Raw genomic sequence first — 15,000 nt, 5'->3', positions numbered from 1 at the left:
TTCTATAATGCAACCTTGGATAAAAAAAGGATTCTATTCTGTTTTGTTGATTTGAATACAGAAACTTCCTGTTGCTAGTCTGTTAAATGTGCACTGCAGAGGATGAAAGCATTTTTAAAAGTCTATGCCAGGGCAAAAACACAATGGAAACGAATGGATCAGAAACACAATGAAAACGAACGGGCCAGAAACAGAATGGAAATGAATGAATCAGAAACACAATGGAAACGATGGACCAGGGCACGAACCTTGGTGATATATCGCAGCCTTGTCTCATAAAGGCTCCGAGAGAGAACCACAGGCTGTTGAATATCCCAAACTCGTTGGTCGACTCATTGGTCTGGATCTGGCCATCTTCATACTCCTCTGTGTGCCACTCGTAAGGGCTGAAGCGGCTGACCAGGAATAGCACCACGCTCACGCCGATGTAGGCGAACACGATGCACATCCAGATCTCGTAGGCCAGCGGGTCCAGGAAGGAGAACACGCCCGGCTTGGACTTCTGGGGCTTCTTGATCATGATGGAGATGCCCAGGCTCATGAAGGGCTTGGAGAAGTCGATCACCTCTTCTCGGACCAAAGTGATGGTCAGTGGAGCCACAGCAATATCAGCTTTCTGCAATGAGCGAAAGGATTCAATACCCGAGCCGTTGTTCGCAGTAGAATGTCTACTGATCGCAGAAAATGCAAGTTGTTACTGTGTGTCGTGCAAATTTCCCCAAACCATTGTTTTCTTTTTAGACAATTAGATAAATGGATGCTTTGAATGTACGAATAGCCTTCATTAATTATGCGAAACCCATCCACTGTCGCACATTAGCATGTCTCTCACGTACCCCGTAAACTAATTCTCCGACCATTCCGTTCCAAATCTTCGTCTCTGCATCCCTAGCACCATATTTGCCATCCCCCACTATTTTCAGGCGATATTTGAAGCCACAGTGTTTGGCAATTTCAGCCGCCAGATCGACACAATAGCCCTCGTATCTCTCATTATCCAGAAAGAGGTCAGCATTCTTCTTCAGCATCACATACGGTGCTTCCTAAAACAGATCGCACACTTCAGATTACATACGACCATACACTCTTCAGAGTGTACTCTACAATGCGCATTTCAGAATCTGTACTACAATGTACACTTCAGAGCGCACACTATAATTCACCCATTTCAGAGTAAAAGCTTCTTTAAAATGTGCAATTTATAAAAGTATCATGCTGAACAAGGCAGATACACCAGACTGAAGGCTTTACAGAAAAAGTCTGTAATATTTTACTAGGATCTGCTACATAGTCAATATAGAACCCTTGCTTGCCTGGTATGCAAGACTTTATAGCAAGACTTTATCCTTATTCTGTATCACTGCTAACTAGATATCTTCTTGAAGTACTCACCAGAATAGTTGTCACTATCACAGTCTTGTTCTCCAGACCCGTTGTTTCATTAGTGAAGAGGTCTGATTTTGTAACTGCCATCTTATCGACTTCATTCCAGTAGCCAATCTGCAGAGAGAGAACAGGTTTGGGACTAACAAGGACTTCAATGCAATGAGGGCCTTTGAAAATTATGAATTTCAGAAGCTCCATTCTGTTCAGTAAACAGGGTTTACTGCCTGTGCAAATGAAGCCATGGACACTTTTCTAGATGTGAATTGTACCTTAACGGGGCCGCTGTTTTTAAGCTCCATCACATGCACCGTGTAATTCACTCTCCTCCCATACTGGTCGAACTGAATGTTGCCAGTCAAACCTTCGACTTGAACCTGCACACAGAAGCAGGAGATCGACAGCAAAGCCATCGGACATATCCAAGTCCTCACCTGTCTGGTTCGGAGACATTTTACCTGGAATGCACACCTTAAACTAGCTAGTGCCCCTTCCCTCATTCCCCAACGTCTACCTGAGTTTTCTTTTGTTTTGTTTTTTTTTTTGGGGGGGGGGGGGGGTGCCAATTCAATCTCGCACAGTCTATATTAGATAAGTGACAGGCAAAAATGTCAAAATAATACCATATTTTTTATTATTTTATTATCAATAGTATTTGACACTATCATGACAGTTTGTAGATTAATTTGTGTAATAAGCATTGTATTGCTAATGGCCCAAGGTCTGTGCAACCCAAGCACCCACTGAAATTAAGAGTTAAGGGACCCCCCCTCCCCCAGACATACACATACTGAATAATGCCCTGATAAAAATCTTAGTAAACCAGTGAGAGCAAAGCTCCTCCGTAAAACCCCGCCCCGCCGGGTAAAACCCCGCCCCTCCACGTAAAACCCTGCCCCTCCTGGCCTCCACTGCAGAGCTGCAGCTCAGAATCAGCCTGCTTAATCAGGGGTTCATTAAGCCCAGTGTGTCTTGTGGGGAGTGTCAGAGCAGCTGTGTTTCACCTGTTTGAGAGCGCGCTCGATTTCCACGCCCTGCGCCCATGGAACGGCGGGATTGGCCAGGCAGTCGCCGTTGTTGGCCCTGCGGGAGATGTCAATCCGCTGCTTGTGCAGGTTCTGGAATGCCTTGGTCATCACCTGCACAGCGTCGTAGGTCAGCGCCGAGGTATACTGCACACCGAGAGAGAACGGAGGGATTACTGATCACTTCTGTTTGAGATGTTTTTGATGAATGACTCTTTATGTTTGGAGTAATAAACATTACTGATCATTTCTGATTGAGATATTTTTGATTAATGACTCCTTAAGTTTGGAGTATTAGACATTATCGATCACTTCTGCTTAATGCTTCTTTTGTTTGGGATATAAGTGATTAGTAATAATAGTTGGGGCATTAATATTAGGGGAAGCCCCATGTCTGAGTTAAGAGAGCTAGCTATCTTAGCTCAGTCCAGGTTTTGGGGACTACCACCCCAAAATTTTTTTTTCTGTCCCAACAATTCATCCACCTGAAGCAGATAGCCAAGATCTCTAGAGCTCTTCATTTCCTGGCCAAGGTGTGTTGGAAGCTCTACTGGAGCAAATATGTAAACCTGACGGGGGTCACTGAAGACTCGAGAACCTCTTTTTCACAGATACACACAACCAGACAAACCAGACAGATTTCATTAGGGGACCAGGTGAAACAGAGCTCTCACCCTTATCTTGCTGTCAGCTCCAGGGTACTCCTTCTCCTCAAGCGCTTCCCACCGCTGGTCAAATTTAGCCACCAGAGCATCTTCAAAATCCACAATCTGGAAGCCTGACACGTTGGCTCCCCCGTACTGGATTTTAGACAGGTCACCATCCACAAAGCCCTGAAACAGCAGAACTGCAGTCACATCCACCCCCACCCACAGGACAATCGGGTCCACCCTCGTGCCCACCTCCTGCACCCACACTTCCTCTGCGCTCGGTGCCAGAAGGGGTCACCCCATAGGCTGTCCTGCTTTGTGTGTTTTGATCTCACTACCATCAACCCCAACATTTTGGGCTTATACCATTGTTTGGGTAGCCTTATATGTGTACAGTTCGGTTCAAATCAACTTCTAGGATAAGTACCCAGTCACTTACCAGGTTGGCTATGATGTAGTGATATCCTTTCACGTGCCTTCCGATAGTGATGATCTGGAGGGAAAAAAAATCAGGCGATGAAATACTGCACCAAACAATTTATGACAAAGAGACGAGTTTGACATTGATTTCAAAATCAGACAAAACTGCTGTAAGGAAACTCCATACTATCAAGGAAATGGTGGTGTTTGCACATCTCTGCTTTAAATACTTCCTCCTTTTGTTTCTAATGGCTCTATTTCTCTATTTCTAACATTTCAATCGTGACAAATGTTAATGGTGAAACCTTCCAACTTACACTGTAAAAAATTGACCAATGTTATGTTGTTTGTGACTGTACACAGAAACCGTGTGTGTGTGTGTGTGTGTGTGTGTGTGTGTGTGTGTGTGTGTGTGTGTGTGTGTGTGTGTGTGTGTACGTGCGTTGCACGCTGGATGAATCTACTGTTGGGATGAGCAGCATTGATTCCGGCATTGGGTTAAACACACTTCAGCAAGGCTTAAACACAAATCGATTCCTGTCCCCCACCCCGAGGGTTCCGGGGCTCAGAATAAATAACCCATTTCATAAAGAATTCAGCACAGGTTCTTCTCCAGGCTTTCGGACCTGCCTAATAAGCTTGTCTTCTGGGCATCTGTAATCCAGCTGCTCCTTCACCAGATACCAACATCAAGAGCAACCGTAAGCAGCTGCTTAAAACAAGCCCATTTCCAAAGCAGTTAAATGGCCTGACACACATTACCTTCCTAATCACATCAAAGAGCTTCATATGCAGATGACCTGCTGCATACGGAAATGATCTGCTGCATACGTAGATGACATGCTGCCATAGTAGATGATATGCTGTATACGTAGTTGACCTGCTGCATACGTAGATGACGTACTGCATACGTAGATGACCTGCTGCATACATAGATGACATGCTGCCATAGTAGATGATATGCTGTATACGTAGATGACCTGCTGCATACGTAGATGACATGCTGCATACGTAGATGACATGCTGCCATAGTAGATGACCTACTGCATACGTAGATGACGTACTGCATACATAGATGACATGCTGCCATAGTAGATGACATGCTGCATACGTTAGATGACCTGCTGCATACGTAGATGACATGCTGCCATAGTAGATGACCTGCTGCATACGTAGATGACCTGCTGCATACGTAGATGACGTACTGCATACATAGATGACATGCTGCCATAGTAGATGGCATGCTGCATACATAGATGACCTGCTGCATACGTAGATGACCTGCTGCATACGTAGATGACAAGCTGCCATAGTAGATGATATGCTGTATACGTAGATGACCTGCTGCATACGTAGATGACATGCTGCATACGTAGATGACCTGCTGCATACGTAGATGACGTACTGCATACATAGATGACATGCTCCACACGCAAATGGCCTGCTGCATGCGTAGATGACACGCTGCATATGCAGATGACCTGCTCACCTGCTCCATGATGTCCTTGACCTTGTCCTGTTCACAGTCCAGGATGACTCTCCTCTCCTTCTTGTTCTCCAGGTCCTGGAAGAGCGAGCGGTACGCCTCGTCCTTGCGCTCGTCCTTCATGTTGCCCACATTAATGGCAGTCACCTGCCACTTCCTCTCCGCTGCCGTGTCCAGTACCACCTGCAGGGTGGTCAACCCTGAGCGCCACACACACACACAAGAAACCAACCGAGACTTTCTGTGAGATGCAGAAGAAACACACTGTTCCACATCGCGTCGGTGAGGTCTTACAGAAAAAACAAAGCCTATTTAACAGCGAGATGCTAATACAGAAGTGAAGTCTGTGAAATACTTTATTTGGAAATAGGCATATAGATGTCATTTTAGCATGTTGTTGACGGACTGCTCCTTTGTTAGTGGCATTTCTGTAAAGAGCTTTTTGTTGTTTTTCTCAGTGGTTTTCTCAATATTTTGTAAACGCTAGTTTGAAAGGGGTTTTTTCCCCACAATTCACATGCCGTGACCTGTTTCTTCTGCATGATTGATTTGACTCAGAAAATAAGAGCCTGAAATTGTCATTTTATGTTCTATCATTTAAAGATAAGAGTGAATGACTGTGGTAATCGATTTAGCATGACAAGACAATAACATATACATCAGAAAGGGATTTTGGCTAAATCAAGTGTATGTTGGGCCAAGTGAAAGTATGAGTGTGTGGGTGTGTGTGCGTGTGCATCTGCGTGTGTATGTGTGTATGTGTGTATATGTGCATGTGTGTAACAGAGAGAGAGTGCACATGAAGAGCAGTCTGCCAGTGCAGAGTTGCCTTGACACACTGGGACTAAATGTGGGTTTTATTTGCTTTCAAATGGAAACTCAAATGGAAACAGCTTTTTGCTCAAGTATAACATTCAAAACCTCATTAGAAAGGTCCATTACCTCCGAGTCAAATATAATGATTATTTTCTCTGAGGCAAATGGGACTTTACAATTTACATTCATTATCACTTGAGAACAATCCAGAATTATTTAAGAATTTTTAAAAAGTGTGCCAAGGGGCTGACACCTGATCTTTAATGCTTTTGCACAGCCTTGCATGAGGTAAAATAACCCTGAGAGCCTCAATTCTCCAATGTCCATCATGGCAGTCTTGCTATAATTGCTTGTTATAATTGATCATGAACCCCCCAAACATCCTCTACTTTGACTGTAGTGGTTGACTATAGTTGAAAAAGTTACAAGCTACGTATGTTGAAACAGGAACAGTATCTTGGAATATACCAACACCTCATTGCCATATGTACCTTTATTAAATGGACGGCCATCATAGGAAGATGTGTCTATATTTTGTGATTTGGCTCAACTTTGAGTTTAGATCCCAACCCACAACTTCAAGCGGTTTAGACCACCTTTAGACTGGAAATCCCTGCTGTACATTTTGATAGATTAAGTCAGACATCTTTACAAGGGTATTAAGACATAATATAGGCGGAATTAATGAATCTGTATGGGGTGGGGGGGGGGACAGAAGGGAGAAGGAGAGGGGGATACAGAGACAGAGGGAGACATACAGAGAAAGGGAGACATACAGAGAAAGGGAGACATACAGAGAGAGGGAGACATACAGAGGGAGGGAGACATACAGAGGAAGGGAGACATACAGAGGAAGGGAGACATACAGAGGAAGGGAGACATACAGAGAGGGAGAAAAATACAGAGAGGGAGACATACAAACAGAGGAGAGATACACAAAGAAAGAGAAATGCAGAAAGAGAGGCACAGATACAGAAAGACAAGGAAAGACACAGGGAGAGAGGGAGAAACAGATGGAGGGAGAGAAATACAGAGCGAGGGATAGATACAGCAGGAGATGGAGGCATTCTTCTGTCCATAGAGCAGAGGTACGAGATTATTCCAAGCGGTAAGAGCAAGCTGAGACAAAGAGAGCTATAAAGTGAGATTCCAGTTATTATCATAACCACATGAGAATAAGTGGAGAACACACCCCGGCGGTCCAGACCCCTTTATTATGTCTCATTTTTCACTTTACACTTTTATGGATGTTTAACTTCAGGGCAATAGGAATTATTCTTTCGAGCTTGCTAATGAAGGCCAGTGCCAGTTTGGTGGCAGTCTGTTTCTTTATGGACCAGACAGCAGGCTTTAGTATCGTTCATCCATCACATTGCATAATCTCATCATCTATTTAAACCACACAGCTGCGCCTGGGAGATTCATCAGAGGCGTGAAGCAGAATTCCGACAGAGAGGCTTACGAATGGGAGCGGGTGCCACCACAAGCCGTTAGTCCTGCATGTGACTGCTCGAAAAGTGACGAGATAGACCACAATGAGGTGCAATTAGCAACCGTCCGCTTCTGAGATTAGCAACCAACCACTTGTGAGATTGCCAACCATCCACTCGTGAGATTGCCAACCATCCACTCGTGAGATTACCCACTGATGGCTTGTGAGATTAGCAGTCATCCTCTTGTACCACTGCATGTTTCCAGTGCAGGTAGAAAAGGTACAGGACAATGCTACCTGCCTTTAATTCCAGTTAAAGACCCACTGCACCACTTGTAAGCGGATTACTTACTCTGGCCCCAGAGGGCAGCAACACAGTTCGAAGGCAATTTACCCCAGAAACAAAGTGACACGCATCCCTCAGTCCAGCCAACATTATGAGAGGTACTCTCAAAAACTGCTTTCTCTACTGGTTAGATGATGTAATATATACGCTTGTCTCTGGTGACATCAGAACACCGCTTTAACTGAAAATGCTGTAATATATTAATATACAACCGAGCTGCTTCTAATACCAAGTGAGTATTTAAAGTTACAAAAGGGAATTCATCTACTAACAGCCCTTACATCAGTTAACCTAATTAATTAAGTTTCACTGCAACGCACTTTCATGAGAGAAGGGGCATCCTCTATGCTTGCTTACTCAGTCTGCCTGTGTTTGATGAATGTATGAACAAATCAGCATGCTGACACCTGCCCTCTTCCTCTGTCTTTCTCTCTCTCTCATTCTCCTTTTACGTTTTTTCTCTCTCTTTTAGGTCCATTCCTAGAATACAGTATGTATTCTACAGTATGTATATACTGCTGTATCTCACCTGATAGAAAAGGTAAAGCCAGCGACACCAAGATTCTGGGTTTGTGAACATACTGTCATCCTTTAAATATTATAAATACATTTAATTTGCTCTGGATAAGAGCATCTGCCAAATGCTCTAAATGCATGTAACACAGTTGATTTTTATCAGGACAGCAGACTCTATCTGACCATATTCAAATCTCTCCTGGTGAAATATGCAAATTATCAGGCACCTATCAGACATTCTCAGGAGACTGATTACATGAAGACAATTAAATTTCAAAAAATATAATACAATGCAAATCTAATTTAATCATAGACAAAAAGATACAGAAACACACTTCTGTGTACAATGTAAACCCCTCTTCATATAGCAATTGTTTTTAATTCGTCTGTTTATGAGCGTATTTATGACTTATCTGGAAGCATTATTACTCCTTTGATGTGAAATCTACAGCCTAAAGATTCTATGACAAAGCTAGGTGTGGATACTGCACTGATCAGGAGAATGGCCTTTTTCAGTGTTAGATGACTCACTGATGCTTGGGGTCACTTGTCAGATAGAAATACTGTGACCTTTGATTGCCATTGTTTGTACATGGGAAAAGGACATTATGTGACATAATTAGTGAGTTTTTACTGGTTTTATGTTTATTATCTATTACGTATCGACGCCAGTGAGCAGAAGTGGACATCAGCCCAATAAAGATCACAGACACACATACACACAAATGTACACACACACACACACACACACACACACACACACACACAATTAATGATAAAGTATGAACTTGCAGAGGCTTGATTTTGAGGCACCGGTGACACTCATTAAGACACCAGTGTCAACCTTCATAAATGATTATTTAAGACTGAATTCCAGTCTTTAGACAGTAGCATCAACCATCCCGTATCTTTGCCACTTAGCAACCCAGCATTCAGAGCAAGCTAACTACTGAGGGAAAAGGAGAGGAAGAGTGAGAGGGAGGGAGAGAGGGAGAGGAAGGGAAGAAAGACAGAGTGAATGAAAGAGTGAATGAGAAAGTGACCTGTGTCTATGGTACACAAACAAGAACATCCCAGATCAATTGAGCCCTTAGACTGCTGTCAGCTTTAACCCTTAGCTCATTTGTTTACTGTAATCAAGACAGATTTTTCGCAGATTTTTTTCGCTTGCTAATGTAGTTTGCCTCTTTTCTTCCCCATCTCAGAGGGCCCCTTTCTGCCCCACTTTTGACCCAGTTTCTGCCCCACTTTGATCCACTTCTGCCCCACTTTGACCCAGTTCCTCCCTACTTCTGTATTCCCTGAGTGATGAATCTGAGTAAAGGCTCATGATTCACCCTGCTGCACTGCTCACTCACCCTTCTGCTTTTCACCTGTGTCTGTTCACAGTTTAAGGCCGACTAGCTAATAAAGGGAGGATGGATGTAGCATTCAGAAAAACCCTTTATTTAAGTGCTAGGCACACTCAAGGAACTGCATCTCTGGTGCTCCTGGCCCAGGAGTGGCTGTGCAAATCACTCTCTTCTTAAAACCTCAGTAAGAAATGATATCTGATGCCTGGCAGGTCCCTGTGCTGAGAGCTACACTAAAACGTAGTGACAAAGGTATGTGGACAACCTTAATTATTAAGATTGTGTTTCAGCTGTGCCCACTGCTGACTGGTGTATAACATCAAGCAAACAGACATGCAGTCTCCACAGAACACTGTCTGTGGAATGGGTCATACTATGCTCAGTGACTTTGTCATAGGATGTGACCATTGCCACAGGTCATATTTCTGACATTCCTGCACCAGTCAACTGTAAAGTGGTTTTATTGTGAAATGGAAGTACGTCAGAATGCACAATGCCAAACATCAGTTGGAGTGGTAGAAAGCAAATTGCTACTAGACTCTGGGCCAATGGAAGTGTTCTCTGCAGTGATGGCTCACTATCCAGCTGTCCCTGGATTTGACTGAAGCCAGGAGAATGCGACCTGCTGGAATGCGTAGTGCCAAGTGCAAAGTTTAGTGTGTGTGTATGTGGTGGGGGGGTGTAATGGTCTGGGACTGTTTTTCAGGGTTCGGGTTACATCTCTTTGATCCAGTGAAGGGTAATGTTATACCGCATACAAAGAAAATGTAGACAGTTTTATCAGAGAATGAAACCACAATCAACACTGCGGCAACAGTTTTGGGAAAGTCTTTTCACATGTTCTGACATGACTGTGCCACAATGCACAATGTGAGGTCCATAAAGACATGGTTTGACCTGCACAGAGCCCTGACCTCAACCCTGTTAAACACCTGTGAGACGAACTAGAGTGCAACCCAGGCCTTCTTGTCCAAGAAGTTCATATAGGTGTGATGGTCAGGTGTCGGGTACATATGGTGTATGGAAATCTAGATATCATGACTAATGCAGTCGGTCCCTGGAAAAGACAGATCACAAATAACCCCTCCACAAGCCCATTCCACCTCCAAAAATTTAGAGGTTCTGTGTTTTTGTAGTTTCATGTCCTACACATAGAAAAGTAAAACCAAGTAAAATACAAGAATGTTTACCTTTTAGTTCTGCGGAGTTTAGCGTCTTCCTGTTCCAACAAACTCATTTAAACTATTTATCTAATTAATAAACCTTTAATTATCTGCAAGGTTTGTTTAGAGCAGGACAAGTCTACAGAGGAGATGTTCTCCAGGATGGGAAGTTAATGGAATATTATTTAAAAAGAGTTATGACCGTGATGATATTTGATGTTAACCTTGGTAAATTGTAATGGTTTTAATCAAACTTGTTTAAAAATATCCTTACAAGCTTTTTCATCTTAGTCAGACATTTTATATAATACAAAAATAAAAATAAAAATGCCTACACACTAATTCTCCATTAACTCTCCTAAAAACACTAACCATCCATTACACATGCCACAAAACACTAACCCTCCATTACACATGCCACAAAACACTAACCCTCCATTACACATACCACAAAACACTAACCCTCCATTACACAAACCCCAAAACACTAACCATCCATTACACATGCCACAAAACACTAACCCTCCATTACACATGCCCCAAAACACTAACCCTCCATTACACATGCCCCCAAACACTAACCCTCCATTACACATGCCACAAAACACTAACTCTCTATTACACAAGCCCCAAAAACTAACCCTCCATTACACATGCCACAAAACACTAACCCTCCATTACACATGCCACAAAACACTAACCCTCAATTACACATACCACACAACCCTAACCCTCCATTACAAATGCCCTAAAACACCAACCTTGCATTAAACCTTTCCCAAAACACTAACCCTCATTACAAATGCCCAAAAGAGTAACCTTGCATTAAAACCTCCCCAAAACCCTATCACTCTATTACACATGCCCCAAAACATTTTCCTTCCATTAATCCTCCATTAAACCCTCTAAAAACATTAAACATGCCATTAACTCTCCATTAAACACACCCCAAAACACTAACCTTGCATTGAACCTTCCCCAAAACACTAACCCTCCATTACACATGCATCAACACAATAACCCTCCATTACACATGCCCCAAAACCCTAAACCCTCCACTAAAACCTCCCCAAAGCACTGACCTTCTATTAAACCCTCCCAAAAAAAAACAAAAAACACTAATCCTGCATCAAATCAGTTTTACGACCTCCAGCGACAATCTGGAGGGTCTTACCTCGATCGCTGTCATACAGGTAAGCAAATTTGTCCCACTTGTAGTACTCGATGAGACTGAGGAGGGGTCCTTTAATGTCAGGCCTCATCTGGAGGATGAACTGCTGCATGCTGTCCAGCGGGAAGCTCGGGGTGATGAAGGAGACATGCAGGGTCCCACAGAATGAAGTTATCGTGTTCACCGACTTCTTATCATAGAATCCAAAAATGGCGTAGACTCCTCTGGAGAACTGCGAGCAGACTAGAGAAATGCAGGCCATTAGAATTAATAAGACCTGAAATAAGAGTGGATGTGCCCACAAGACACTCACTGAACAGTCAGTAAAAAATGATCGATTGGTATATAATTATTTATCAGCATGCAACTAAATCATATTCACAGAGCGACAGTCACACATTCGAAGGCTTTACTTCAGTTCTCATTTTCAGGTCTGTCTCATTAGAATTAGCATCAGCCACATGTTGGGTGCGTATCCGTCGGTGACTCAGACCCTTTCCAAGCTGTTGAGTAAGGTCGTCGAGTGGGCAGGGCTCATTCTCAGAGCCCTCGTCATTTCCTTAGCAGCTGCAGCCTTGCTGTGTGAGATATGCTCTGACCTTAGTCATCCACACTCTCTGAAAATTAGGTTGTTTTTTTTTTCCTTCGCAAAGTCAGGAATTCAAAGGTGTCTTGTTAAAATTATTTCAGCACCCATCATTTGGCATCCGTCATGAATTTCCTTCACCTTAATGTCCTTGACTGCTCTTTGGCTTAAATTTTTGTTATAAACTAAACACAACTTTGTCATTCGAAGAGCACATTCAGACCCAGCCCGGGATATTGCAGCCGGACAGCAGATAAGCAGGCGGGTGCTCAGTCTTGCAGAGCGTGCAGGGTGTGGGTGTGATGGGACGCACTGACTAGGTGGAGGACAACAAGATGGTTTGAAATGAGTTGGATGACTCATATGCAAACCCAGGGCCCTGTGGCAGGGACGCTGGAGACCGCATAGCCCTGCAGTCTGCTGTACAGGTTGGATGAGAAATAAGACTGCAGGGCAGTGAAGCGTGTACTCACAATCCACCCGAGGAGGTGCACAGCACAGGGTGATCCTGTACAGTGCAGTGGGGTGTTATGGAACCCCCTGTCTTTCCTTCCACTGGTGGGACTTAGTTCTTCTGCCTCTCTGTTAAACCCTGACTGCTAACATGAGGCATCTCAGTCTTACACAACCTGTGCTTCTCCAGCTCTGTAGTGGTAGGAAATCATACCTACCAAGGCACTGGAAACATTTCAGTCTTTGTATTCAAATGCCAACTGAGATAACCATGAATCTAGATAAACTAAACCACAGTTTGAAACTACAAGTCATCTGGATACATTCTATTCCACTGCCATATATCTGGTAAACCACCATCTTCCTTTGAAAACTTTGAAAACTTCACAGCTGGAAAACTGAACTGTAGCTGAAAAACTGAACCATAGTCACTGCTGAAGCTCCTCACATAGCAACGTGTACATTTTATAAATTATTTTTTGCAAATAAAATGTATATACTACTGTCAAGACTCCATCCTGCCCTGTAGGCTGGTCTGAGCCACACTAAACTTCCCAGAATCCCCAGGAGAGTCTGGTGGACCTCCACACTTAACCATCCCCCAATTCTATAATGATCTGTTTATCCTACCAGGAATATTAATTGTGTGCACAATTTTCCCTGTTGGATTTAGTAGGTTTGTATTTGTGTGTTTCTCTGGCCTTGACCTGGACTGTTTCTGACTCTGTGCCTGATGTTTCTTTGGTTTGGAAATCAAATGGAATTGTTCTGGTTTTCACTTTGGCCTGTTTTTGTTGTTTTTTTAATCAGATTGCCCTTTCATTATTGAAAGCACATGAACTTTTGTCCACAAGTGTCTGGCTGATCTTGATCCGTTACAATTATAAAATGTCTTACGTCTCCCTCACCTTGCATAATTATCCCGAATATTGTTTTGTGTGTGCCAACCACGCCTGATCTTTCTCCAAACCTTGGGGTATTCCATAACTCCATTATGTACAAACTGTAAATTGTTGTGTTTTGTCCTTTTCTTAGTGTATTTATTTCATAGTCATCAGTAATATTACTCCACCCATATCCTTTCAGCACTGTACTCTGCTGAGCAATTTCTTAACAAAGCAGATTCCTATATCTGAATATTATCTTTGAATACAGTGATTCTGATTGCAGTTCAGTTCACGTTTATGGAGCAGGTGAATATAGGGTTAAGAGAGATCAATTAATTCAGTGAGGTCAGCAGAGGTCGGGCAATCTGAGGATTCAGGAGGTCAGATAACCCCTTGGGGTCAGGGGAGCTCAGGTGAGTCATCGAGTGAGTTATGCTGGCAGTAATTAAGCGGTTTGTCTCTGCTGTTGACAAACAATATCTGACTGAAAACAGATGCCTCCTCTAATTCAAGAAATATTATGGACTCATCAAAACAAAAAGCATAATAACATCAATTCTTATCTTCCCAAATACAGAGTCTATCTTGCCCATAACTGCAATTTCTGAGTGTTAGTGTATGTTACCTGAGATCCCAGAACCAGAGTCTGCAACTGAAGTGAGTTTCTGTGAGCAAGATCCATATTCCATACATTGAAAGCCTGGGCAACCTCACATGTACAGCTGGGTACCTCTACCCATATACCTGAGCAACCTCACCTGTACAGCTGGGTACCTCTACCCATATACCTGAGCAACCTCACCTGTACAGCTGGGTACCTCTACCCATATACCTGAGCAACCTCACCTGTACAGCTGGCTACCTCTACCCATATACCTGAGCAACTTCACCTGTACAGCTGGCTACCTCTACCCATATACCTGAGCAACCTCACCTGTACAGCTGGCTACCTCTACCCATATACCTGAGCAACTTCACCTGTACAGCTGGGTACCTCTACCCATATACCTGAGCAACCTCACCTGTACAGCTAGCTACCTCTACCCATATACCTGAGCAACTTCACCTGTACAGCTGGGTACCTCTACCCATATACCTGAGCAACCTCACCTGTACAGCTGGGTACCTCTACCCATATACCTGAGCAACCTCACCTGTACAGCTGGCTACCTCTACCCATATACCTGAGCAACCTCACCTGTACAGCTGGCTACCTCTACCCATATACCTGAGAAACCTCACCTGTACAGCTGGGTACCTCTACCCATATACCTGAGCAACTTCACCTGTACAGCTGGCTACCTCTACCCATAT

General features: G+C 43.4%; 1 protein-coding gene across 5 annotated transcripts in view; it reads right to left on the bottom strand.

The window, feature by feature from the left end:
* Positions 1–15,000, bottom strand: part of gria2b (glutamate receptor, ionotropic, AMPA 2b) — a 34,112-nt gene that overhangs the window by 7,291 nt on the left and 11,821 nt on the right. For all 5 annotated transcript variants that reach the window (XM_035532301.1, XM_035532300.1, XM_027018184.2 and 2 more), the window contains exons 3-11: positions 11,764–12,003; positions 4,968–5,164; positions 3,498–3,551; positions 3,083–3,241; positions 2,388–2,555; positions 1,656–1,760; positions 1,393–1,500; positions 837–1,043; positions 249–616 (exon numbers count right to left, since the gene is read on the bottom strand). In XM_035532301.1, coding sequence (XP_035388194.1) covers positions 249–616; positions 837–1,043; positions 1,393–1,500; positions 1,656–1,760; positions 2,388–2,555; positions 3,083–3,241; positions 3,498–3,551; positions 4,968–5,164; positions 11,764–12,003 — 1,606 coding nt within the window. The remainder of the gene's footprint in view (positions 1–248; positions 617–836; positions 1,044–1,392; positions 1,501–1,655; positions 1,761–2,387; positions 2,556–3,082; positions 3,242–3,497; positions 3,552–4,967; positions 5,165–11,763; positions 12,004–15,000) is intronic.

This window comes from Electrophorus electricus, chromosome 12, assembly GCF_013358815.1.
Source record: "Electrophorus electricus isolate fEleEle1 chromosome 12, fEleEle1.pri, whole genome shotgun sequence".
NCBI lineage: Eukaryota > Metazoa > Chordata > Actinopteri > Gymnotiformes > Gymnotidae > Electrophorus > Electrophorus electricus.
This window is presented reverse-complemented; position numbering and strand designations above follow the sequence as displayed.